This window comes from Penicillium roqueforti, assembly GCF_015533775.1.
Source record: "Penicillium roqueforti strain LCP96 04111 chromosome Unknown scaffold_02, whole genome shotgun sequence".
Taxonomy (NCBI): domain Eukaryota; kingdom Fungi; phylum Ascomycota; class Eurotiomycetes; order Eurotiales; family Aspergillaceae; genus Penicillium; species Penicillium roqueforti.
The window spans coordinates 643715-669522 of NW_024067566.1; the positions used below are offsets into that span (position 1 = coordinate 643715).

General features: G+C 48.2%; 11 protein-coding genes across 11 annotated transcripts; 5 read left to right on the forward strand and 6 right to left on the reverse strand.

Moving 5' to 3' along the window:
- Positions 1-1955: 1955 nt before the first annotated feature.
- On the forward strand, positions 1956-2570 carry LCP9604111_1705 (GrpB family protein; the record flags this gene model as incomplete). Its single annotated transcript, XM_039069101.1, has 1 exon — positions 1956-2570. The coding sequence occupies one exon, from the start codon at positions 1956-1958 to the stop codon at positions 2568-2570; it is 615 nt and encodes a 204-aa protein (XP_038931832.1).
- Positions 2571-3955: 1385 nt separating this feature from the next.
- On the forward strand, positions 3956-5859 carry LCP9604111_1706 (uncharacterized protein; the record flags this gene model as incomplete). The annotated part of the gene is made up of 4 exons (XM_039069102.1): positions 3956-4367; positions 4418-4459; positions 4590-5511; positions 5562-5859. The coding sequence occupies 4 exons, from the start codon at positions 3956-3958 to the stop codon at positions 5857-5859; spliced, it is 1674 nt and encodes a 557-aa protein (XP_038931833.1).
- Positions 5860-6277: 418 nt separating this feature from the next.
- Positions 6278-8539, reverse strand: LCP9604111_1707 (uncharacterized protein; the record flags this gene model as incomplete). The annotated part of the gene is made up of 4 exons (XM_039069103.1): positions 6278-6958; positions 7014-7680; positions 7731-8104; positions 8174-8539. The coding sequence occupies 4 exons, from the start codon at positions 8537-8539 to the stop codon at positions 6278-6280; spliced, it is 2088 nt and encodes a 695-aa protein (XP_038931834.1).
- A 669-nt stretch (positions 8540-9208) lies between these two features.
- On the reverse strand, positions 9209-10860 carry LCP9604111_1708 (MFS transporter; the record flags this gene model as incomplete). The annotated part of the gene is made up of 5 exons (XM_039069104.1): positions 9209-9556; positions 9604-9963; positions 10014-10415; positions 10467-10481; positions 10552-10860. 5 exons carry the CDS (start codon positions 10858-10860, stop codon positions 9209-9211), a joined length of 1434 nt encoding a protein of 477 aa, XP_038931835.1.
- Positions 10861-11398: 538 nt separating this feature from the next.
- On the forward strand, positions 11399-13124 carry LCP9604111_1709 (glycoside hydrolase family 43 protein; the record flags this gene model as incomplete). The annotated part of the gene is made up of 4 exons (XM_039069105.1): positions 11399-11800; positions 11865-12321; positions 12369-12542; positions 12592-13124. The coding sequence occupies 4 exons, from the start codon at positions 11399-11401 to the stop codon at positions 13122-13124; spliced, it is 1566 nt and encodes a 521-aa protein (XP_038931836.1).
- Positions 13125-13666: 542 nt separating this feature from the next.
- On the reverse strand, positions 13667-16300 carry LCP9604111_1710 (uncharacterized protein; the record flags this gene model as incomplete). The annotated part of the gene is made up of 1 exon (XM_039069107.1): positions 13667-16300. The coding sequence occupies one exon, from the start codon at positions 16298-16300 to the stop codon at positions 13667-13669; it is 2634 nt and encodes an 877-aa protein (XP_038931837.1).
- A 525-nt stretch (positions 16301-16825) lies between these two features.
- On the reverse strand, positions 16826-18506 carry LCP9604111_1711 (uncharacterized protein; the record flags this gene model as incomplete). The annotated part of the gene is made up of 3 exons (XM_039069108.1): positions 16826-17689; positions 17756-18439; positions 18504-18506. 3 exons carry the CDS (start codon positions 18504-18506, stop codon positions 16826-16828), a joined length of 1551 nt encoding a protein of 516 aa, XP_038931838.1.
- Positions 18507-19014: 508 nt separating this feature from the next.
- Positions 19015-19404, forward strand: LCP9604111_1712 (putative DRAP deaminase; the record flags this gene model as incomplete). The annotated part of the gene is made up of 1 exon (XM_039069109.1): positions 19015-19404. One exon carries the CDS (start codon positions 19015-19017, stop codon positions 19402-19404), a length of 390 nt encoding a protein of 129 aa, XP_038931839.1.
- A 758-nt stretch (positions 19405-20162) lies between these two features.
- Positions 20163-21085, forward strand: LCP9604111_1713 (DUF3425 domain-containing protein; the record flags this gene model as incomplete). Its single annotated transcript, XM_039069110.1, has 2 exons — positions 20163-20295; positions 20358-21085. 2 exons carry the CDS (start codon positions 20163-20165, stop codon positions 21083-21085), a joined length of 861 nt encoding a protein of 286 aa, XP_038931840.1.
- A 268-nt stretch (positions 21086-21353) lies between these two features.
- Positions 21354-23189, reverse strand: LCP9604111_1714 (MFS transporter; the record flags this gene model as incomplete). The annotated part of the gene is made up of 1 exon (XM_039069111.1): positions 21354-23189. The coding sequence occupies one exon, from the start codon at positions 23187-23189 to the stop codon at positions 21354-21356; it is 1836 nt and encodes a 611-aa protein (XP_038931841.1).
- A 759-nt stretch (positions 23190-23948) lies between these two features.
- On the reverse strand, positions 23949-25087 carry LCP9604111_1715 (uncharacterized protein; the record flags this gene model as incomplete). The annotated part of the gene is made up of 3 exons (XM_039069112.1): positions 23949-24267; positions 24325-24677; positions 24752-25087. 3 exons carry the CDS (start codon positions 25085-25087, stop codon positions 23949-23951), a joined length of 1008 nt encoding a protein of 335 aa, XP_038931842.1.
- Between the last annotated feature and the right edge of the window lie 721 nt (positions 25088-25808).

Sequence of the window (25808 nt, forward strand, 5' to 3'; positions counted from 1 at the left end):
GGTCACATTCTTACTGGCTTGATTGGTATGCACCACTTCTTCCCCGACAAGACGCTTGCTAGACCCAAGCAGCATATACTTATTTGATCAAATTATATGGATCATGCTCTGAAAATATCACTTGCCCAATTGAATAATCAGTCTAATAACAAATAAGGCTGTATCATTTGACATCGTTAGTCACTCGAGGTTGATCACTTCCGACGTGATGAATCTCGAGACCCTTCATTCCAGTGAGACTGTAACCTCACTAAACACAGAACCTATGATGGCTAGATACTTTTAGTAATGAATAGCTTCGAAGCCTGTGCAATATTCCGATGGTCTTCCAATCAATGTGCCACCTCTGTATAACCAACTAACTCGCACAAAGCTTGTGTGCGTTTTATCATTGTCAAAATACACTGATTTTCTCATACAGACCACCAAGGGTTATCGTGGCCGGACCACTGTTAATTGACGAGATAATATATATACAAAGTGCAAATTGATCGTTGGAGCCGGAATAAACGTGGTAGCCACAAGGCCACAACATCACTCATTAAAGTACCGTGGTAGCAGCTTGAGCAAGCCTCACCAACTACCCTTGTATAATATAAAATTGTATACTAGATATCCAATATTGGGAGGACTAATTCGAAAGACTCTAGTGATCTTATTGTAGTGCGAAGAAAACATAAGATTGCCCGAGGAGACTCAGCAATCGCAAGTATCTCAGGCCTCATTTCGAAGGGATGGATAGAAGGGGCACCCGGCTAACAGGTTTCTAGCCCCGTCAGATTTTTTAGGAATTCTGATCCATTAACGATGTAAGTAGAGGAGTGAATATTATTCCGAGGAATGCATGTGAGCTGATTCCCAACTTTATTCTTCTATGAGCTCTATTCTTACCAACGAGAATCGGGAGCTCATACTAGGAAGCTTCTTGAGCTGTTTATATTATTTCCAACCTATTGATCACATAATCTTCGCTCGCCGATTTGAGGCCTAGGTATAAAGCTTTTCTTTCTTTTTGTGCGGATTGGTCCACGGATAGAAGATATTATGACGAGCTCGAACGATTTGTCAGTGATAATGTAGCGGAAGTGCAGTAAGCCTAGATTCGATGGATTGTATGTGATTTGTGCACCGATACTTAAATTCTTAAGACTAGATGGCATGAAAGTATATGTTCCGACACCTAGCGGCGTGCTATGAGGAGCATTGTGCCGTGGGAGACTTGACAGTGAGTATTCGAGAGGGAGGATACTCCGTGGTGGTTGACCAGCTCCGGGACTCATAATTTTCCGAGAACGGCAGCGAAACAGGATGTAAAGCATGAAGTCGGATTGGAATGAGGGTAGAAGAGCTGTTTGAGCTACGTAATCACTATTTGGAGGGGCAACCCCTCCGATACATAGAGTACATATGTAAATACCGAGCAAATCTTGAACAATTCGGATCTCTATCGATAAAACGTGTCCCCCACAAAATCAACAAGGCCCAATAGTTCTTTTGATCCATATCCGGGGCACTTCAGACCACAGTTATGACGCACCAGAATGGAAACCCGACGGTATTCAGTAGTGATCTCCAAGTTTATGAAAATGCGAGATACAGAAACACGCGCTGGAGCGCCCCGAAACGTCATAGACCGCGATCTGCACGCCTTGTCCTAGAACTCTATCAGTCGGGCCAAATGACTTAAGTGGCTGATGCAAGGGCATCATTCTAGAAAATCATAGTTGAGAAAATTTGTATATCGATGTGCTCCATGTCTTGAACTGGTGCCGCCATCAACACTCCTTCAGGCAAAAACTCCCTAGTCTCTATTAGGAATAGACCCGGAATATCAATATTCCTTATCAACAATCAGCACAAAAATACATTGCTGACCAATCAGTATCTACCGCTTTGGTCTATTTACTTTCCTTTCCCCACCGTCAGCTTAGAGTCAACTTCCCATCATTCCTGCAATGCCCGTTACAGTTGCGCAAATTCTCGCGCCCTACGAGTATAAACCAGAGCAAGTGGAGCGGGTAGCCTCCCGCACGGTACAACCTCCCATTACCATAGTTGAGCCCAACCCAGAATGGCCGCAACGGTTCGAAGAAGTCAAAGCGCGGATTCAAAAAGCCCTTGGGCCCTTGGTCTCGGAAATTACTCATTCCGGCTCTACCAGTGTTCCCGGCTTACCAGCGAAAGACATTATTGATGTTGATGTGACACTGAAAGATGCCATGAATGAACTATCCTATGTGAAGCCTCTGGAAGAGGCAGGTTTTCGGTTCATCTTGCGCGAGCCGCTTTGGCACCAACACCGGTTCTTTGTGGAGAACTGGCCCGAAGCCTACCACGTCAATGTCCATGTGTGGGGTCCCGACTCGCCCGAAGCTACGCGACATCGTATCTTTCGTGACTGGTTGCTCAAAACGCCATCGGATCTAGAACTATATGCCAAAGTGAAGCGCGAAGCGGCTGAACAAGCGGCTATAGCTGGCGATTCGATGATGGATTATACCCTACGGAAAGACGAAACGATCCATAAGATCCTAGGACGAGCATTCCGCGATTTAGGCTATATTGAATGAAACACTCAAGAGGCGATTAAATTGGTACTGTCACGATCTGGAGGATCGGTGGCTCGCTCCTACCCGTTGCGCTCCTACCCGTTGAGGAAGGAAACGTTCCTTCCTATTGCGCAGGGAAGCTAAGCCCGCGCATTAGGATTTTGCAGGGTTTGTATGATTTGTACTTATTGTTTCGTTGAAACTTGAGATACGGAGCCCACTGCTCCAACGATTAACCCATAGACCTTTATCCGGTAGATATGAAATAGGGCTGTATATATTGTAGAAGTGGATTTCAGCCGGAACTGCCTGATTAGGCAAGTTGCATTGCTCCCCAGGATTCGGCCCCGGGTTTTATAGAGTATGGAGTAGTGGAGAGGTGACGCGCAACATGTGGGGATTGGTGGCATGGTGTATATCACGGCCAAGGTTTTTTCCCTTTTTCTCCGTTTCTCCCCTTTTTCCCCTCCAAAGTTGATCTCGGAGAAAGCACCCGACAAAACAATACAAGGCAATCTAGGGCTAAAAAAGAGAGACCCCATGCGGGAGTCTTTATAGGAACAAGAGACTGAAAGAGATCTATAGGCGCAAAGATATACACTATAGAATATTTTATTTCTCCTTCACGCTTGCTAATGCAAGTTCATATTTTCCGGTGTACGGAGTACAGACCGCATTGGGGAATAGAAAGACATATGAGACTCTCGCTCATATGAACACTGCCCAAGTGACCCTGTGCCCGGGCTGCTGATCAGAGAGGAAGGTTAAACAAATAACAAGCTATTATTGGCACTTAGTGGCGTACATTGGCATTGAATTTCCTAAGAGTTTCCACTTGGCTGAAATCTGATAGGCGGAAAAGTGATCGGCGGGCTCTGATCGTGCACAAGCCCAAAACACCCGCTAACTGAGTCTGGAGAAGCCGAGAGATTGCTTAATGAATTTGTATTTATGTACTACCTGGGTGAGACAGGTATTGATTGGATCGGGTGGGCACTCAGATTCCAAAAGTCGTGGAAATGTACTCCGTATCGGGTTGGCCTCCAATGTCCATGCAAATTGTTGTAAACCTGGAGGTGGTGGGAACAGCCAATCCACATGGAGCCTGCTTGCTCGCATAGTTGGATTCAAGGATAATAGTGGACCCCGAGCAGTAGCTTCAAATCAAATTATGTGTTTGGTCTGGTGTACAAAGTATATTGAAGCGGAGGGCAAGAAATTATCCAGGCCCCCTGGTCTAGAGAGGTCAAGGCTCCTAGAAGCTTTTTAAAACCAGCCGAATACCCCGCGATGATCATTCTTTTTTTCCGTGTTATATATATTCCTCATTTTATATCTTCTGGCGTTTCGGTCTATATATTGGCAGATTAAAAGCATATAGAGGATTATCATTGAACGACGCCACTATGCAGACCAGGCGGTTCTTGGGCCTCAACGGCACCAAGCTTCAGATCGCCATCGGCTTCTTGGCTGGCATGGACTTCCTGCTGTTTGGTTATGATCAAGGCGTGACTGGTGGTTTGCTGACACTGGACTCTTTCGTCAAATATTTCCCCGAAATCAACACTCTAGATTCATATACCGAGAACTGGAGCTCAGCAGCAAAGAGCAACCAGTCAACCCGACAAGGTATCACGGTCGCAGCGTACAACCTGGGATGTTTCGCTGGCTCGATTCCTACAATCTGGATCGGTAACATTTTGGGTCGTCGGAAGGCTATCTTTGTCGGTTCTTTTATTATGTGTATCGGTGCCATCCTTCAGTGCACATCCTACGGACTTGCTCAGCTTGTTATCGGTCGATTGGTCACTGGGTTCGGTTAGTATGGCGAAACACATGGAGTAGCAATCCATTAACATGAACTGCAGGCAACGGAATCAACACCTCTACGGTCCCGACTTGGCAGTCAGGTAAGCAAAATGAAGACAATCCCGCCTCACTGTATTGTTCCGATTCGCCTCGCCGCTATATCTTGATTATTGCGAGCGATGGATTGGCGAGAGTGGCAGTAAATAATGAAAATTATCTAACATCGAGTAGAATGCTGCAAATCCCACCGACGAGGTCAGATGGTCATGATCGAGGGTGCCATGATCACATGCGGTATAACCATCAGTTACTGGATCGATTTCGGATTGATGTTTGCAGACCCAAACGAAGTCGCTTGGAGATTCCCGCTGGCGTTCCAAATCTTCTTCGCCGCGATTATTCTGGGTTTCGTCATGTTCCTCCCCGAGTCACCCCGTTGGCTTATTCTAAAGGGTCGCGAGGAAGAAGCAAAAGAGATCCTGGCATGCTTGATGGGTGACGAGGCTGATGAGTTGTTCATCGACACCGAATTCACCGCTATCAAGGCTACTGTTCTCGAAATGGCAACGGGATCATTCCGGGACATGTTCACCATGGGCGAAGACCGTCATTTCCACCGCACTATGTTGGCATATGTCAACCAAATGTTCCAGCAAATTTCCGGCATCAACTTGATCACCTACTATATTCCCACTCTTCTGGAGCAACAGGTCGGACTGGATGCCACGACTTCACGTCTTATCTCTGCATGTAATGGAACGGAATATTTCATCGCGTCCTGGATAGCCGTGTTCACAGTCGAAAAGTTTGGCCGTCGAACACTCATGCTCTTCGGTGCGGTGGGAATGTCGATTTCAATGGCGGTGCTTGCTATCGCCGACAGCATTTCCTCAAGCCACAAACAGACCTCTATAGGTGTCAAGGCAGGTGTGGCACAGACAGTATTTCTGTTTGTGTTTAATACCTTTTTTGCCATCGGTTGGCTTGGGATGACTTGGTTGTATCCAGCCGAGATTGTCCCACTGAAGATTCGTGCCCCAGCTAATGCATTGTCTACTTCTTCGAACTGGATTTGGAACTTCATGGTTGTCATGATTACCCCTGTTGCTTTTGAAAGCATTGGTTACAAGACCTATGTCATTTTCGCCGTGATGTAAGTCCTTTTTGGTCCCCTATCACTATATTTTGTACTGACCAGCTTAGCAATGCTGCCATCGTGCCCGTCGTCTATTTCTTCTTCCCCGAGACTACCATGCGTTCATTGGAAGAGATGGACCGTATATTCCGCAAAACTACCAACGTCTTCAATGTGGTCTCGCTTGCTCGCACTGAGCCCCATATGTATGGTTCAAATGGTGAACTCTTGCGTACTTTGGATGATGTCGAGGATGATGCTGTTCGTCGTGCCAGCTTCCTAAACAAGGAGAGTAAGGTTCACCACCAGAGCCACACTCAGCACGCAGAGCAATACAGCGACGAACACACCAGCGAGGTGAAATGATCTCGGTCTGTTGTTTTGAGATCATCCGCTCTCTTCTCCAGACATCTAGTATGACTTTACTGTTCTGAGCCATACTGAGTTATTCATTTGTAGCCATCTCGCGATCTACCCCAATACCCCTCGTTAGACTGGGCGTTTTTCATTCTTTCATGATCCTGAAATCACATTGCACATAATATTTCTCCATTCTCCAGCTCCATTGAACCTTGTACGGCTTCACTTGGTGCGCTCTCGAGTTCTGCTTTAAGACACCCAGTGTTATAGATTCTATCGATTCAAAAGAAATAGGGTTTGAACACAATCGTTGGCCATTCTATGAGATTTAGGTATATAGCTGATCTCTCTATGGTCTATACATCAAACCCAAAAGACGAAAAAATACATCAGAAACACACGTATATCGCGAGACCAAAAGGATTTACAGCTTGCTCTTGGCTGGCTCATTCTTGAGCAATGCCGAGTTCCATGGGTAAGGGTCAAACACCAAGTCGTTAACAGGGTTCTCCTCGCTTGCGCGGCGGAACAGATCCTCGTACACCTTGCCGTCATAGCGACCCAGGCTGCTGTCCAGGTGCCAGTCGGGAATCGCCCAAGCATCGACCAATCGGACAGCGTGCGGGCGGATCGCGTCGAGTAGCTTTAATACGGCAGTAGTACGAGTCAAGGTAATTTGTCGCACAGTAACCGCACCGGAAGAGAAGAACTCGGCGGCTTCACGCTCTAGAGTGTGCAGCGAGAAGAGTCTGAATAATTGATGCAGGAGGCCCTTGGTCTCTGGATCCAAGGCCGCTGAGAGTTCAGGGGAGGAAACCGCCTCGTAGAAGTTCTTCACCACCAGGTACTGAGAATGAGACGTAGACAAGCGCCAGAAGTCAACCAAAAGGCTGTTCCAGGAGCGCTTCTCAGCATCCCGATGCTTGAGGGCCTCGAAGGTCAGATGAGCTGTGCGCCAGGCAAAGGCAGCCACAATGTCCTTGTCTTCATCGAGCACATCGAATGAAGCTCCCTTGTCGCGACGGTCGAGGTATGTCTGAAGAATGCGGCTAGTGTCGTTATCAGCCGGCTTACCGGCCAGGACGGCACGGGCAGATTTGAGAAGCTATTAATACGGTCAGTTAGGAGTAAATAGAATGGAAGAAAGAACTGCGACATACATATTGTGCAACCTGCTGGGTCAACATATAGTTATCACCTTCCCAAGTCAGTGTGGGCAGATAATCTGCGTAAGCCGGTCCAATGCCGCTGTAGCTGCTGTATCCGTGACCACCACAGGCGCGGCGGCAGACCTCCAGACCCTCACCGGCAGTGGTACTGGCGAGAGCCTTAAGACCACATGAGGTGGCGTGCAGATCCGCCAGGAGGTTCGCACCGGCACGGAGTTGCTCGGGTCCAGCGCCCCGCGACTCCTGGTCGGGCGAACTGGCTGCCTTCATGCGGCTTTGATTCTCCTCATACAGACGCATCATACCGCGACCAGTGAAATGAAGAGCATACATAGATGCCAAAAGTGGAAGCAAGCGCACCTGGACCATCTTATAGTTCAGTACTTGGGTCTCACCCGCGTTCGGGTCCGAATCGCGATCCTGGAACTGCCTCCGAACCGCACAGTAACGGGTCGCGATAGTCACACCGCGAGCCAGAACACCACCGGCATCTAGAACAATGTTGGCGCGCACCCAGGTCATAGTACCAAAGACAAGAGATGGCACAGCAGGCTTAGTATAGCGGTTCGTCTCTTTGTCGACCTGACAGAAGCGGGCCAGCATGTTCACATGGGGTATCTTGACGTTGTTGAACAGCAGGAAACCATTATCCATAGTGCTAAGTAGTCATTAGTGCTGATACCGGCCAAAAAATGAGAGCCGACTTACTTGTAGCCAAATTTGGGGCCAATATCGCCCACATATACATTATCCAATGGTTGATGGGTTTCGAGGTCACGGACCTGCACGATGAATGGGTGAGGACCATAGTTCTTGCCATCAATAAAAAGCTGGGCCATAACCACAGCGTGATTGGCCGTGCGACCGAGAGATCCAATCCACCACTTCGAAGAAGTCAATGTTGGAGAGTTGATGGTGAATGTCTTATCGTCGGAGTTCCAGGTGGCGGTGGTTTCCAAACCGCGCACGTTCGATCCATGGCCCAGCTCTGTTTGCGCGTAGCAACCGATAATCTCGTATTTTTCTGCGCGTTCAAGGAACAGCTTGCGCTGCTCAGGAGTTCCTTGCTCGCGAAGAGTCACCTAGATAACGACCAAAGTGGTTAGTTTAGTTGGAGAGTTGGATTATTGACAAGGGTCTAATTCACTTACTAGGAACATACTAGCGTGCAAACCGTAAGGGGTAGGTTCACCAATCAAGTCATTAGCCGCATGGAGCTCTTCCATCGACCATTTGTGCTCTTCGGCAAGCTGCTGGAGGCGCTTGGCCTTGCCCAGCGATCGCTGGAGCCGCTCTACGCGGCCCAAAGTATGGTTCTGAGACTTATCAAATACTTTCTCGGGCTTCAAAAGAGCTAGGATGGACGCTCGTCGCTCCAAAGTTTCCTTTGTGTGTAGCAACTCGGATAATCTTTCGACGTTGACATTCGATTGAGCACGCTCTTGCTGGAGGAGCTCAGATCCTTGCGGACCTGCCGGCTTCAGGGCTTTAACCCAATCAGGAGGAGGTGACGGCATTGTGAAAAAAACGGGATATATTGGGATAGATGAAAGAGAGAGGATGGGGAAAGATGGGGTTATGAACCCCAGAAAGAAGGAGAAAGGTTAGAAGGTTAGAAGGGCCGAGGATCTCAATCGGGAAAGAGCCTCGGCTTAGGAGGGCTGACCAATCAGGGAAGCGCAGCTCGGAAATGGCCCCGGGGAACTTCATTTCCCGACCTCGGGAGGGTCGACTCCCTAATTTACCACTTCCCTTATGTATGGAGGCCACAAAATTATACACAATTACTAACTACCGGTGGTTCATTCCGCAGGATTCCCCCCGCATAATGGACTCGTTTTGATATGGGGAAGCGGGGAGAGAATACATACTTTTGACGGCTCTCACGGTTCAACTAGTCCCGAGATCAGCCCGATCATCGGGTATTAGAACGGCTTACGGGTTCTGGGAAATGACCTAATGTTTTGCCTCAGCTATGCTCACGTGTTACCAAAAATATCCCCGGATCATGCGGTCAATTTATTTGAGCGAAGGAAAAAAGGAAAAAAGAAAAGAGTCACGTGGAACGGGGTACAACATATGATGTTGTACGGGATGAGCGAAAAGTCCGAATTATCGGATCTGATAACAAAAAGTTCCCGCGTCATTCTCACATGTCAAATGTACCAACATGTGAGAGTTTTTGTCTATTCATTGCGCCTGACCTTGGACACCCGCGGCAATCCTAGCCACGTAATCAGAATCGCACCGGATAGGGCAATGATAAATGGCTGCAGCACTTTCACTCCCTTGGCTTGTGCAAGCACACCAACAGCAAAAGGGAGAATAGCGGCCCCGCTACCTCCGAAGGCAGCGACAAATCCTATTGAGGTAACATGCAGATGCCGAGGAAGAAGCTTCGTAATCATTACCACTGCTCCGGGGAAAAGGGGCCCCAGAAAGAAGCCTTGCAAAGACACTGCCACGGCCGATGCATAAAATTGGGGCACAAGCCATAGAACCAAAGCAAATCCCATGGAGCAAACTATGTAAACCTGGTGGGAATCAGTCTCGTTATATCGCAAGACAGCGCGATGCTCACCGAAATTGCGACTTTCTCGCCGACCCGGGGCGTCACAAACCCTAACATTACTCGCCCAATCGTGATACCCAACCAGAACCCAGTAGCTGTCATACCGCTAGCAAAAGCGCTACCTTGCCGGACTCGAATCATAAAAGTAACAATCCACCCTCCCAGCGCGACTTCTACTCCAACATATCCCAGCAAGAACAATGCACAGAGCCAAGTCACCCGAGCAGCTGGGCGCTTGAAGATTGCATCCCTCAAGCCACCCTTTTTGTTCTCGTCCGCTGATGGTACATTCAATGCACGGTAATCGGCAGCAGTTGATTTCCAGAAGCATGCGCCAGAAAATACCAGTTCGATGGCCGCACATCCGATCTAATCGATTAAACAGTGGTCAAATAGCTGCGAGGAAGTTCAGCACTTACCATGACATAATAAAAGTAATACCACGGCAGACCACCCTTGGCAATCATTGACGTTGCGACCAACGGCCCCAGAACTGCCCCGGCTCCATAGATCCCATGTAACACCCCCAACACCTCATTTGCATTGGCCATGTTACCAATCCATGCATTCCACGCAGAATCCTCTAGGCCATTTCCCAAACCTGCAAAGACGAATGCGACCACTATTACCGGATAAGGTGGATGAACGCAGTTAATAATATAGGCAATGAGATGAGACGCTGGTCCGATAATGGCCACACCGCGTTGACCTAGCATATAGTGGATGCGGTGATTGAGAAAAGCGGCGGCCGTATAGCCTACTAGAGGTGACAAGAAAATGAGAGACACAATCGTGTACGATAGATGGTAGTATGATTCCAGCTGTATGCTGGATGAGATAGATTCTAGTTAATTGTAGGGAATTCAACTTACGTATGGAATTAGAGCCTGCGAACGGTTAGTAGATAGCTCACCAAATTGAGACCACACTGTCTCCTTTTGGGCAATATCAACTTACACCATATGCTGCGTCATTCGCACCCATCACGAGGAATGACCAGAAAGTTGCAAAGGTTCGATGAATATTCACGCGAGGCTGGTTCCATTTCTCTAACAACGGAAATTCAGGGCCCACGGGTGAACCTGTATTTGACTGGCCATGAGGCAACGCCTCGAGAGCGATAAGGCTCGCATCGCGCGGATTTTGGATCATACAGTCAGTTGCCATAGCGCGTAATTCAGTGCTGTAAGAATTTTTGGGCAAGCAGAACAAAAAAGCAGCCATAAAAGTCCGCAAAAAGCCTTGGCGCGGTGGTTCAACCCGCATTGCCGGATTGAGATGAGGGGATAGTGAGGCGTAGTGTAGTTACCCCACATTGCTTCGGTAGAACTTCGGATGAGGATGCTACTGAACGGGTTATCAGCCACCATTTCCGGTTACGTTCCGACAATGGTTGCGCTTGTTATTTGTATGCGTTAAGAGGTCATGCACTAGCAGATGATTTCTGATAGATCAACTCCATCATCAACGACTTATTGTGAAAAGCTAAGTGCTGTACTAAGAACACCCCAAGATTGAAGCTCTCACATAGCGTCCGTGGTCGCTTGGGACCCCATCGAGTACTTCGTCCATTTCCTCAATAACTTCTATGCATTAAATTTGATATCCTTACGAAGAATAAAAGCATTGGATCGTTGAAACATCCCTCGAATTCTACCATCAGCACTTCAAGACGCTCTCCTCTGCAATACGAACTCGCGCAGTATTTGGATTCTACGGGGGTTGTTTTTCCACCAATCAGAATATGTTCATTTCCTTATAACCCAACCCAATGCTGCGATCAAATCAACATATTCTAACAGCAATGAGTTACATTAATCCCATAATCCCGGGATTTAACCCTGACCCATCCATTATTCGTGTCGATAAAGACTTTTTCTTGGTCACCTCCACCTTTGAATACTTCCCTGGAGTTCCCATTTACCACAGCCAGGACTTGATTCAATGGACATTGATCGGTCATGCGTTGACACGGCCCAGTCAGCTTCAAATTCATACGCCAGAGCCGGGAGGAGGCGTATGGGCAACCACAATTCGTTATCACGGAGGTGTTTACTATGTCATCGCTGCGAGCTTTCAGCGTTATCGTCCTCAACAGGATGACCGAGTTTGGCCACAAGGGTTTTATGTTAAGACGACCGATATATGGAATGAGAAGACATGGTCTGATCCAGTCTATTTTGATCAAGTTGGGTTTGACCAAGATGTGAGTTTGAAGCAATGGTATCACCACATGCATACATCACGAGAATGACAATTGAATACTACAGCTTTTCTGGGATGACGATGAAACCGTATATTTATCGGCCACCTACAGAAAGCTTCAGCCAAGTGCAGGTGCTAAGCTGAAAGACTTTGCGATTCATATATGTACTGTTGATCTGGCCACCGGGCATTCTACATCTGAGCCTAAATTGATCCGGGAATCTTGTTCTGGTGTTGCCGAGGGATCACATATTTTCAAGCGCGGTCGTTATTGGTATTTGTTTACAGCAGAGGGAGGTACTGAAAGCGGTCATAGCGAATGGGTGAACCGCAGCGAGGTCGGTCCATTAGGACCGTGGGAACTGGGGCCAAATAATCCTCTCTGGCGCAATGGCGTTGAGGACGAAGTGCAAAACACCGGGCATGCCGATCTGGTCGAGGACACCAAAGGGCAATGGTGGGCAGTCCTTCTCGGTGTTCGTCCTTCAAGACAGGGAGATACGTGGGAAGAGTCAGTGCTAGGTATGACCTCTCAAAGTATCAGTTAGTTATCATACTAACCTTCCCAGGCCGAGAGACATTTCTAGTTCCTTTGGAATGGAAAGACGATTGGCCTGTGATCAATGGAGGACAGAAAATCAGTCTCGACTCCTACGGACCTGGTCTGTACAAATTCCACACCCCAGTTTCCTGGAGAGATGAATTTTCAGATCCGCAACTGCAAGTTGGATGGTATCGAAAAAGTGAGATCCGAAGAACGAACCCGCCTGATCCCATCTGACTATAAAACAGACACGCCCTTTGTAAAAGACTACTCACTTACTGAGCGGCCCAATCACCTTCGTCTTCACGGCGGACCCTATAACCTGTCAGTGCCGGCCAGCCCAACTATGTTCCTTCGCAAGCAAACCCACCAGCTCTGCAGGTGGAAAACAAAGCTCTCCTTTCAGCCGATGATAGACGAAACCGAGGCTGGGACTGTGGTGTGGTTAAACTATTTTACCTATAGCAGCATCGGTATCAGGAAGGATAGCAAGGGCCGTTTTATCCGTTTTCGACCATCAGAGGGCGACGTCGTGGAACATAGATTGGATATAAAAACTGATGTCACTCTCACGGTTGACTGTGGCACCGAGTATCGATTTGGGTACTGCGAAAGCACAGAATCTGACATCCATTGGATCGGGTCAGTTTCTAATAGTGCTGCTATGGCAGCACCTCCGGTTGGGGCTAATTTTACTGGAATGATGCTAGGTCTATATGCATTTGGAGAGCGCCAGAGATGCCTGGCCCCAGCTGATTTTGCGTACGCAGAGTTCAGATAAGTCAACCCTATAGGAAATTGTTGATGCTTTGTGTTAAATAATCCTTTTGTTTCTCCTCCATCTTCTTTCAATACCGTAAGCTAGTTTATGCAATTGTATTTCTCCTTAGTTAGTTACCTTCTTTCCCCTTACCTAAGAAGAATAGGTAGTTCGTGAGCGGATCCATCGGGTCTAGAAGATCAGTCGACACCATTCCGGAGGATCTCCGACGAAATATAGCAGCTTTCCAATTCTACCCGTTATTTGGCTACGCGTAACTTACTTCGGAGGCATGGTAGTCGGCTTGGTATTAGAAGCATCCGGGGCCCGGGCAGTGTACTAGGCTGCATGTGAATATTACCCTTGAGCTTTTCAACTTCAGATCTGCTATTCCACGCTCACATCTAGAACTTCTCAACGTCGCGTGAGAGTTTGCATTTCCTTCTGTCAGGGTTGTCACTGAGATTCGAGGCATGTGTCTTCAATTTATATGGGTTTGCAAATCGCGCCTACTACCTGCGATTTGGGTTGTAAGGTTAGATATATCCTTTCAGTTTGGTTTCTTATTCTATGCGTACTCTCTCAGCATAGTCAAGACCGCCCCTAATCACGGCCAGGTCGCCACCCCGAGTTAACATAATATCTCTCTTTGCCAAACCACAAACGACGTCCCTCTTCCCAGAGAACCAATCGTATGGGACGAAAAACTGCTCGAAGACCTTGATCGTCAGGGGATCTTTGCGTTGCGCGATCTCTAACCCACTCTCGTTGAGATCAACAGAGCATACCCAAGAAGACCGATTAAGGAATACGAGTTTCCTTGATTCGTCAATTCCGATGACATGGGCAACGCTTAGTCCGAATGCTGTCATCCGTGAACGAAGCGGAGCGGCCGAACTCAATGTTTTGACCATTTTCTCCCCCTCTTCATCCGTGACAAGTGGATCGAACGCCGGTACAGCATCTAATTGCTTCCCTAGCAAGAAGCTGCTATCTCTGTTTTCGATGACAAGGTGGTCTAAATCAATTACCGTAATTCTGTTGGAGTCGACGGAGCTGTTCGGCTGTAACAAGTCTAGCATAATTCTTTGTTTTTGGCCGACCGAATAGAGGATCGCGCTTTTGAGCTCTGCCATGTCATTTTTCAGCGATAATGCAACGCATGAAAATTCAGACCAGTCACTCCAGGAGTAGGCGCAGACTTTGGTGTTGTCGATACAGACAATGTGTAGAGAGGATTCTGGATGGGGGAGCCATTTGCGGATTCCGGGAATTTGTGGATATGTTCGCTCTGTCACACACTTACCGCTGTCCAAGCTGAACAGGTGATCAGACTCACGAGTCGATACTAGGAACTTCGCCGCCATTTCCCCTACTAGCACATCTATGATTGCCTTCTCGGAGTCGAGGCGGGATTTGAAGAGTACCGTCAAATCACTAAGCCAGCCTTTGTCTGCTGACTTCTGCATTCTGTGTAGGAAGATCATGTTGGAGGCATCGACACTAAGGAGCGCGTCTCTCCGTTCAATCCAGACCAACAGGCGGACTGGTGCCTTATGGCAGTATAGAGTCTTCAAGCTCGTTGCTGTTTTCTGTTCGTACAGTACGACAGATCCATCATCCTTTCCGCAAAAGATAACTTCAGACGTGTGATGGACCACCATGGCAGTGATCTTCGCTTTGGCTTCCACGGAAACCGTCTCGACCACTGTAGTGAAAGTGGTCCCGCTGCTGTCATCGCTCAAGGTCTCCCGCAACAGAGTTTCAGGTTCCCACACATTGCACTGGGCGCCTCGTATATCGGCAAAAAGCATACTGTCCCTGGCAAAGGCAAGCTGCTTGATGAATGAGTTGGATGACTTGACCCGATACAGGAGCTTGAAGGTATCAAATTCATAAACGTGGATAATCCCGTTTGCACCACCCGCTGCGAGGAGACACCCATTGGGACTTGGAGCGAGGGTTTGGCAATTGGCACGAAAACATTCCAGCTGCCGATCGGCAAAGGGGTCAAGGAGGGCAAGATCACCATCGAGGTACACTACTGCGAGAAGACTAATGTCAGGATTGGGGTTGAAAGCAAGCGCAACGACAACAACATCCGTGCAGGTTTCTCCGCTGGATAGTTTCTTGCCACAGTTACCAGCGTAGGCGTCCTCTTCCATGTCCCACAGCACAATGGGTTGGCGGCTGTAAGCGACGGCAAGCATTCCGTGGGTGGTAGAGAGAGCCAGTGCGCATGGGGTCCCACGCGGAGGCGTTCGGTTCGTCTCTAGCGTATCGGTATCGCTCCATGGCCTCCGCACCGATTCCGGCTGGGCGCCGTGTCCCAAAAACCAAGCCGCGACATAATTGTTGCGACTCACAATTAAAAGCGTACTTCCATCGAATTCCATCCCCACCGGACTGGGAGGGCTCGCGAGGCTGTGCACCACTTGCCCACTTCTGATATCCCAGACCTTGGCCATTTTCATACCACAAGTTGCTACGAGGTCAGTTTTGGGTTTGAAAGCAATGAATTTGACTGCTTCACCGTGCTCCAAGACCTTGTACTCCTGGTACGATGTGGCATGATACAATATGACAGTTCCTGAACTGAGACCGACGGCCAGGAACTCGTCTCCATAGCGCAAGGCCCTAGGTTGACCTTGACGGAAATCGATGCACAGCAGCCTGTCATCCCATTGCTTGTTAGGCGTGCCAAGCACTTCGAGCCTCCGGCCTGAGCGCCCAGTGTTGTATACCATAGACTCGGTGGGACTGAATGGAGGTACCAACGAATATATTGCTGACGGTGATATCGTGAGCGCGTTGGCAAACATGGCAGGAATCCGAGCAAGGTCCGTTGTCCACTGTCGTAGTGCTTGTAACCGAGGGTCCAGTGGTGAACGCTCAATGGCACATGCATTGACGTAGATCTTGAGATGTTTTGAGGCGCGGATAAGGTGATTAAGACTTTTCGAGTCAGCAATCGTTTCAATCCAAGTGAGGACATTGGATCTGAAGAACTGCACGGCAAGCTGGAATGTCCCTGCCGCCAACGGGTCAGACCTCGAGAGATGATAGGAGTATGCTGTGTATGCATAGGCGGCGAAATCTAATCTTGCTGCTGGCAAACGTGCCGAAGGACGGCGTCGGCTGCTCCTCGGAGGCTTCATTTCTTCCCCGACAAGGTAGTTGAGACACACCCGAGCCATCCGTGTGTGCTTGAGTTTTTTCGACAAAGAATTCGGACTCAAGTCCGCCGGATACAAGGAATTGCCTGGCAGTTTCATGCACCATATTAACTCTCCCATATTTGTCCACGACCACCAGTTCACCACAAAGCGTGGTGATACTCTCCTCCAACCTTGGGAATGAGTCGTGGGTGTCTAAGGTCAGAGCACCATCTAGTTCACTGATTGTCATTGGTCGAATTGCGCATACTGCCCACATAAGAATATTTTTGGCCAGCTCTTTTCCTCGAGCAGCCTGCGACATATAGTCCAAAGTCCGCTTATATAGTGACTCCATGCCTCTGGGCACGTCTTCAAGAATCTGGTAAATTTCCCTCCTGCTGTGGCAGCGTATAAGTTCTTCGAGCACTAAAATTGTCCACAAGAAGGACCCCATAGATTTGTCTAGTATCTTCTCGGCTAATGTACCTCGATCATCAGGTCCGACGACCCCTAAGGCCTTGGTTCTATTCTTAACCAAAAGACTGAGATCTGACTCTGTGTCTGTTATCGAGATTGGCAAGGACTGGACCAGGTCGGGTGCAATAAACGAGAGACCTTGGTCCAGATCGACCGTATACGACTTGTGATGAGAATTCTCAGGGGTATAGATTCGTCCATGTTGGAAATAATGGCATATAAAAGGACCGGAGGATTGAAACACTCGTCTAGGGCGTCGATGACCCAGAAATGCCGAGTCATTGTGGCCTGGAAAATGCCAGAAAGGAAGAGGATTCTCCAGAGGGTATGTTCGTCGACACGATCTAAGCAAACACCATCCGCCTGTATTCCTAGAATCGCATCACTAGCTTCGCTATTAGAGCTAGCCATCTGAAAAGCCAGAGATCGGAGACAACAACCTAGGTTGGACTTCGACTTGTCTCCATGTTTGAAGAAAAAGTAGCTGCATGTCTGGCCAGAGTCCTTGAGCTGATCGATGACATAGCCAGCGAGAACAGATTTTCCAGTTGCTGGATTGCCCTTTATCCATAGTGTCCTGTCATTTCCGGATTCCCCATCTCTCCATTTGACGTGACTGGCTTTGGTCGAAATCCATCCGCAGGTCCCATGCATCCGAGCTTCGCAGACGTTTGTAAGATCATTGTCTAAGATGTCGGGAACTTTCAGGTACTTCTTGAGATTTTTGATTCTCTCACGCCTCTGCTTCAGTTTCAGCTCCGGAATTGCCGCGGTGATTTTGTTCACAGTAGAGGCGAGCGCGTTTCGGAGGACGGCATAGTTGGGGTCTGCAGGTGTGTCAAACTTGCATATCGAGCGGTGGTCAGCAGTCATGGGTATCTGCTGCTCTTCACGGTACCCGAGGACGGCCGACTCGGGATCGACGATGAGTGAGCTAAACATTTTCATATTCTACGTTTCGTAGAACGACCAGAGCTCAAGGCCGGCCGAAAAATGTCGAAATCCGTCATTGATTACTTGGACTGCCCCAGAATTTGGTTCCAGATCGCCAACATAAGCACGGTCGTATGCAACCTTGAGGAGGTTCTTCAGAATCTTTGCCGAATCGGCACCTCGATGCGGCGTGGCGAGAAAATAGAATGCGGCGAATCGCCCAGCCAGCGCCTTGTACACTTCGTCTTGTTTAGCCAGGATATATGCTTTCTTTATCACTAAGCCACCCTTGCTGTGGCCGATGACAACGATGTGTGTTCCAGAATTGAGAATGCATGGCGAAGTGCTGATCGCACCTAGGAATGACTTGCTAATGTGGTGTATATTCAAGCAGTCCTCTTTTCCTTTCAAGTAGTACGAATCGTATCCATAGCTATGAATGCGGACGTTCTTGAATGCGGGATCTTTGGAGAGCCACTCCCTTGGCCAGAAATTATACCGCAGAGACGATTTGGTCCATGTTTTTCTAGAATTACCGCCTAGGCCATGGACGAAGATGAAGTCGATCTCCGGTGCCGTCGGGGAATATAGGAGACTCAGTCCAAGAGGGCCTTTTACGCTCTCCGCTTGACCGTCCGATGTGTTTGACGTCCTGGGCAGGGCCTTTGACAGAGAAAACAGGCTCCTCGAGCTCTTAGTCGAGTCGCGACTACTTGAGGGACTGTCGGGATATAGTTCGGGCTTTGCGTGCCGCTGCTTTCGAAAGAACTGGTACAGTCAGCGATCTGGTAAGAGGGAAGTTTCCCAGGAGGCCAAGGAGGTGAGAGTCAACCATTGTAGACCAAAAAATCCCAGTGCGTACGGCGTCAATCCGGTCGCTCGGACTTCAAGAACGGTCTGCCAATCAAGAGAATAATAGAATAATGGTTCAATGGGAGTTGTTTCAGGAGAGACTCTTGGTAATGCCCAACACCTTGGAATTGAAGCACGTAATATGTACCTACCCCTCCTTCGAACCACCAATCAGCCAGTTGTCTTAACCGCTCGTCAACGACCCCCGCCGACTCGGGAAAGATAACGGTAGGTATTTACCCAGAAACTCACTCCCTTTCACCTCTAACTTTGACATTTCTTGAGGATGCTGTGCTGATTTGGCGCATAAAAGGGATTGTTCACGCATTGTATATTATTTCAGAGCCATATACTATGGGTTCAATGCATCCAACCTTCGCAGTTGGGGACCATGAGGCTTTCATAGAATTCGCTCTCAGGTACAAAAATCACCGCCAGCTGCAAACAAATTCTGCGTCGGAGCCATACTTGTCGACGGCGCTAACGGCAAGATGCTATCAACAGGGCACTCGCTTGAATACCCGCGAGATTACAATGAAGATCTAGGCACCACGCACGCAGAGCAGTGTTGTTTCATCAAGATCGCCGATGAATACAACCTTCCCGAGGAACGCATCCACGAGGTCCTTCCGGCTAACACAGTGCTGTACACGACCATGGAGCCATGCAACGAAAGACTTAGCGGCAATATGACCTGCGCGACCAGGATCTTGAGGCTTAGGAGCGCCATCAAGACGGTCTACGTTAAAATCAAAGAGCCAGGGACATTTATTCCGCACAATGATGGACAGCAAAGGTTGGAGGCAAACGGGGTCAAGGTCGTGTTCCCTGTTGAACATTGGCATGATAGGATCATCAAGGTCTCAATGACTGGACATTGAAGACTGAGTTTGGAGTAGCGAAGAAAGGTTGCGGAAACACCCGGACGGCCCGAGTCGCCACGTGGCTCTGGACCCTTCTTTACCTTCTTTGCTTGTGTACAGTGCTTCGTCAGTCTTATTTCTGATTTCTTCGAGATTTTATAAATAGATGGTGGCCTAGCTGGATTGAATCAAGTCATGCTTTACCCCTTCACGCCGTCGCTCTCGCAGACATAGGCAGGGGGATACTACAATGTAGTCAGCACAGCGAGATGCACATGTGGATACACATACAAGTGGAACTCGCAAGCAAGTGGCCAACACAACTGAGAATTTCATACGGAGTACATAAATGGGAGTTGACCCCTCGGGACGATAGTTATCTGGTGAAGAGGGGACCCTGTCACGGGGGACAGGGGCACCGACAGCCCTGCCAGCGAAACAGGTGTGAGAGCAAAGTCGCTCACTGGGAATAATAAGGTAAAAGAGAGGAGAGCACCAGGGGTGGCTACTAGAATAATGGAAAGTTGAAAGGAGGTTGAAGGTATCTGCGTGCAATAATTTCTACATCAGGGGTCCTTCATAGTTATCCCGACCTCGGGAGGTTCCGAGGTCAGCATAGCCGCTTAGTCATCCTCGTCCTCTTTCTTCTAAACAGCCTTAACTCCGTGATCCACATCGACAAGCCTAATTGGATTCTGCCATCCTCAACTGGCATGTGGTGGCAGCTCATCTTCAAACCTGTTAAGCAAAGCGACACCCTAGTGCGGATAGCCACAATGACCGAAAGCTCGACTGTTGACCAAATCCCCATCTCCGATGATGCCGAGCAGAAGGCGGACAACGGGTCTGCATTGAGTGACCCGATCGAACGTCGTCGGCGACAGAATCGCATAAACCAGAGGGCTCACCGTACGTCACTTTCGCTGCAATCTATTCAACAGAGGTTAATCTTTGCCGCCAATATTTGCCAGGAGAGCGCAAGCGACTGTCATTAATTAAAAACATCCACCAGAAGAGCCTAGTCTCATCCTCAAGTTCGACCTCTAACGTCCAAACGCAAGACCATTCCTCGCAAGACCGTTCTTCGCAAGACAATCCGAAAGTCAACTTCAACCGCAGCTCCGAATTTCTACACAACACTCTGGAGAAATTCGCCAAGTCAGCGTATGAGAGTTACATACGCGGGGACCCGAGCACTGATCATCTTATGACCTTGACTAAGGTTAACGTCTTTCGAGGATTCATGCAAAATTTGCGATTAATTGGTTGGTCGGAGTACTGGATCGACCTTGATGTCATTTCGCCGTTCAGTATAGCTTCGCCACAAACGCCCCCTCACATGGACGATAACAGCCTCCTTCCGATCAGCCTGCAGCCCACTCGAATCCAGAAATCGATACACCATCACCCGTGGTTGGACTTATTTCCCTTACCTAAGATGCGCGATAATCTCATCGAAGCCGGGGATGAATGGGATGATGAGCAGCTCTGTCACGATATCATGGGGTTCTGGGGCGATTCAACGATGGATGCAGGGCTGCTAGTTTGGGGAGACCCTTGGAACGTGCAGAACTGGGAGGTGACCGAGGGATTTCTGAAGAAGTGGCAATGGGTTATTCGAGGATGCCCCGAATTGATGAACGCGACAAATAGTTGGCGTGCCCGTCGAGGGGAGAGACTAATATTCCGCTATGTTTGAATCAACATAATTTAAACTGGGAACCAGCTTTAGCAATTTACTGAGCAGACTAATATTAAGGGGAGGGGTTGTTGCATTATTGTAAACTAGGGGCTATCTATCAGAAAGTTGTATCGAAGAGCAAGTCTATAAAATAAGGGACGTGAAGCCAAACACCAAAAGTAACCCATGAGAACATCAGACGTCAAGATCATGAAAATAGTAGTCATGTCACACATAACCCCGGGGGCTGGGGACCTCATATCGGAGACCTCGGGTGAGTTTGTACTTAGGTAACATGTTCTTTCTCCTCCTCTTTAGGAATTCGCACCCAAATCAACGTGATGAATGCCGCAACCACTTCACATGCAAGCCCAAACCACCAGATGGCACGGATTCCTTTCAAGCCGATGTCGCCATCTGGTCCCTGGTCGACTTGGGTGCCGATGGCATCTGCGACCGCTGTCATGATTGCGGAACTCAAGTTCTGCATTGTCACTAGCAGACTCCCAGCACTGCCTTGATAAGAGCGACGGACATTGCTGGTGATATAAATTGACGCTGCTGCAAAAGAGAGATCCGGACCGAAGGTAACGAGGGCCACACCAGGGAAGGACAGTGCCCAGTATGACGTGTTTGGGGTTTGTGGGAGGAAGAAAACGGGCCCCAAGCCAAATGCAACCATCGCAGTGAAATAGATATAGTGACCCGGGACCACGTGAAGAGTTCGACTCACCACCCAGGTCGCGAGCACCCCGACAATAGCATTGGGGAGAAGGTAGAGTGCAACCGTGAGAGGAGTATTTTGCTGGATTCGTAACCAGAACTGAACCGCATAGAACTGCCAAGCACCCTGGAAGCCACCGTAGCCGATGAAGTAGGCAATCATTAATGGTGTAAAGCCTTTCGTCTTCCAGAGCCCATTGGGAATCAGAGGTCGCTCCACCCAGTGTTCGATGAAGAAAAACGCGATAATCAGAACAACGCCGACTGCAATCAAGGCGTACGTGTAGGGCGGCCACATTTTCACAGCGCCTTGAGTCAACCCGAACAGCACACAGATACAGCCGATTGCAATGAAGCCAGCGCCAAGGAAATCGAATTGGCGAATGCTTGGTACATCGGCTCCGACAATGTCAGCAACTGGAAGGAGAGAGGGCATGGTAAACCAGGCTGCAAGAAGACATAGAGCACAGATAATAGCATTGGAACCGAAGATCCAGTACAGATAAGATTTCAGAGCACCGCCCTGAATCCCACCTAACCAAAATCCAAAGGGCGAGGTTGCTGACATTGCAGAAAAGACTCGATTCTTCCGAAGGCCTGGCTTGTATACGCGACCAAGGATGCTCATGGACCCAGAAACCAATACCCCCACGGAGATCCCCTGCATTGCACGTACAACATAGAACAGAATCGCCGTCTTGGGGTGGATTGAGAAGACACCCACAATGTTCCAAATAGTTAGCCAAACGAAAGCCCCGATCATTAAGGACCTCGGAGGTGTCAAGTCACTCAATGAGCCGGATATGACCACAGAGAGACTAAGTGGAAGTGTGAAAGAACCGAGTAGCCAGGGAAGCTCGCTGTTGCGAATTCCAAGAGCTCCTTTGAACTCTTCTTGGGTGACTGTGATATCGGCGAGGAAAAACGAAAACAGTAGCAGGCCAGCCGAACAAACAAGAACGAAAATCACCTCTGCCGTTAAGCTACCGAGTTCAGGAGGAACACCCTGGGACTTTGACTCAGATGGAGAGCCAGCTTCCTCTTGTAGATCGGGCAACCGAGACGAACGGCGCGTTCCGATTCGTTCCATGCGGGTAGAGGGCACAGTATTGAGTTGATAGTCGTCATCCCCATGTCGGTCAGTGATGGAAAGTGTCCGCGATAGATTTTCCAGAGCTTCTCCCATGTGCGAGTCCCTTCGGGTTCTCGTAGTAGGCACTGTGTACAATTCGGGGACATCTTGAGACTCCTCGGGGTGAGAGGAGACGGATCTCCGCCTGGTCGTCTCATGAGTTGTTGCTGGCGTGAGACTCGAACTGAAAGTTCCCAATTCGTCTTCTTCAACGCGAAAGCCTTTCTTGACGCTAGCATTATCGGAATCTAGATGTGTCGATGGCATATTGTCTCAGACACTCGGATTCGAGCGTCTTCATATATGACTGTCGAGGTATGGGAGACAAACAAAAGGAGCAATTTGAAAAAAGATCGGAGGGGTATTTTTTTCTGGTGAATTGTCAATTTGTGTGTGGGGACGGGGACGTCCAACGTGATTAGCAGCGAATTTAAGGTGGTGGAATGCGGAAACCAGAATCCGTGAGCAGAAGACTATTGATCGAAATTTTCACCAGGCTCAGGTGATTTGATATGTTTGGAGGGCTGGCCCTCGACAACTCTTAGGCGAGCGTGGCCTCCAAAACTTTCGGGCGATTTTGATGATCGGGACGCTTTGGGCGGGCGCGAAGGCACATATTTTGTTGGACTGGTCTGATATCATCGAGAACTTGTTGAGAAACATTCGAAATGCTTCCCAATATCCATTTTTAAATGGAACTTGAAGCTGGGGGACTGTGAAAACAATCGAGTGACGTCTTTTGATCTGATAAATTAAGCATACAGTATTGCCGCGTTTAGCCGTTTACCAGATTCATGTTTTTATATCATCCCCGGCTGGCGTAAGCGCGGGGATAAACTACATTAGGATACAAGGATAATGTTTTTTTATTCAACCCCTATGAATTTGTTGAATCGATATACTCATATTCCAATGCTCGGTAGCTGCCTGGTTCTACTGACATTTAATCAGTGCTGTTATTGTTGTGGGTGATGACATTCACATTAAATTAGTTGAGGTGCCGTGACAAAAATATTTTGCGCAAGCTCATGCCTTCAAATCCAGTTTCTCCTTTCTTCCCCATAGCTCCAACCATTCTTTAACCGAAGCACCAGATCTAACCAGCTCATTCATGCATATATTGCGCACATAGTCACATCGAATTACCTTCATGGCGTTACGGACATTGTGGGGTGAGGGAGATTCCAGGGCCTTGGCCACCCAATGGCCGTCATGTGCGTCTAATGCTAGCACGATAGGATACGTCATCTCGCGGTTGTGCAAGTCTTCGGCTGTAGAGCCTTTCAGCTTTGCATACTCCGAAGAATAAACATTTTTACAGTCATTTTGGAGCTGCGAATGCCAGCTATATAAACGTCAAACCTAAATCCTAGCATGTATCTCTAGGAAGGGACCGACTTACGCAACCGTAGTTAAAGTTTCATCCATGGAATCATTCTCTAGGACAAGGTGGCCTAGTAAACGGAATAATGAACCGGTCTTGAGAGAGGCCATTCTTCGATATGCCGCAATTCTGTCCGCAGTGGCAGTAGGGAACGCACGGATTCCATCCCTGCGCCAAACTAGGGATATATCTTGACCTTCAAGGATATCCTGGAGATCCTGCATCAGCCATGGGGCGAGATTGGGGAAGTCCTTCGTTGTTTTGTTGAGAATCTGGGTGACTCTGTAGTAGGCGCGGTTTGCTGTTTCGGATGGGCCGTATATATTGTGAGCAGTGGGTCGTCCTTTGCGGTAATCGCTTCCGTCGGAGATCTAAGAAAATCTCTGTCAGATGGTTTATCTTAAGCCATATCAAAGAAAGTGGGAAGAGGGCTTTAGGCACTCACATCATCAACCAGCATTAGGCAGAGGTGTATAGCATCCATAATCTCCAACACCATCCGGTACTTAGGAGGATCATCATTATGAAGGGAGGGGGATAGCTTGTGAACAAACGCTATCCAATGATGCTTGCCGTAGACTTCACGAAGATATTCATAAGGGCATTCAAGTTTAGTAATTCTCTTGGGATTCTTTCGTCCGACCAGGTGGGCTTTTTTGTCCCACCACCGAGGGATGTGAATATGATCAACAATTAGATATAGGAAGCCGCTCACAACAACCATACCCAGGACAGGGCTGATCCGAAGAAAAAAATTGAACAGGCTTTCAAATAGACTCATAATGTAAAATGGATATGAATCGACTTGCAATAACGAAGAGAGCAGGATATGTGAAAGAATAATCAACGTTCAAACATCTATACTTCGAAGAATTCCTTAAATGCTAGTCCTCCTGCCCAGAAAAGTAACAAGCAAAATGCTAGATTCACAACTGACGTCGCATTCTCTGCACATACTCTGGTGTTATCTCGTTTACGCATACCAGATATATCTTAGTCGACGGCGAGTCTATGAGATTTCTGCAGGTCAACTTCAAACATAGCGAGTAGAAACGAAGAATTACTGTTTCCGGGGTTCCGAAATGTTGCATATATACCTGTGGCAACTTTTCCCTGTCTAAATATGCATGTAGGAGTTGCATTAGGGTGAAACGGGGTTTATTTTCGCATTTTGCAGGGAATATGAACACCTGCATTATACAATATGATTGTATATCCCGATTGCGATAATGCACCGCAAACATTGAAATTGCTTTTTGAGTAATATACGTTATTCAGATCCTTCAAATGTAGGTCAGATCTACGGTCATTTTCATCATAATACTGCCTCATATTCTGCCCTACTAAGCACAGAAGAAATACATGTAATTGAGAGCAGGATGACAGGGGTTTCTTTATCTTACACGGGGAGTTAATTAATAAATAATGGCAACGCTAAATGATACCATGGACCGAGAATCCCGTCATGCACACTTATGACTTACGCAGGTGGCATTTGAGGG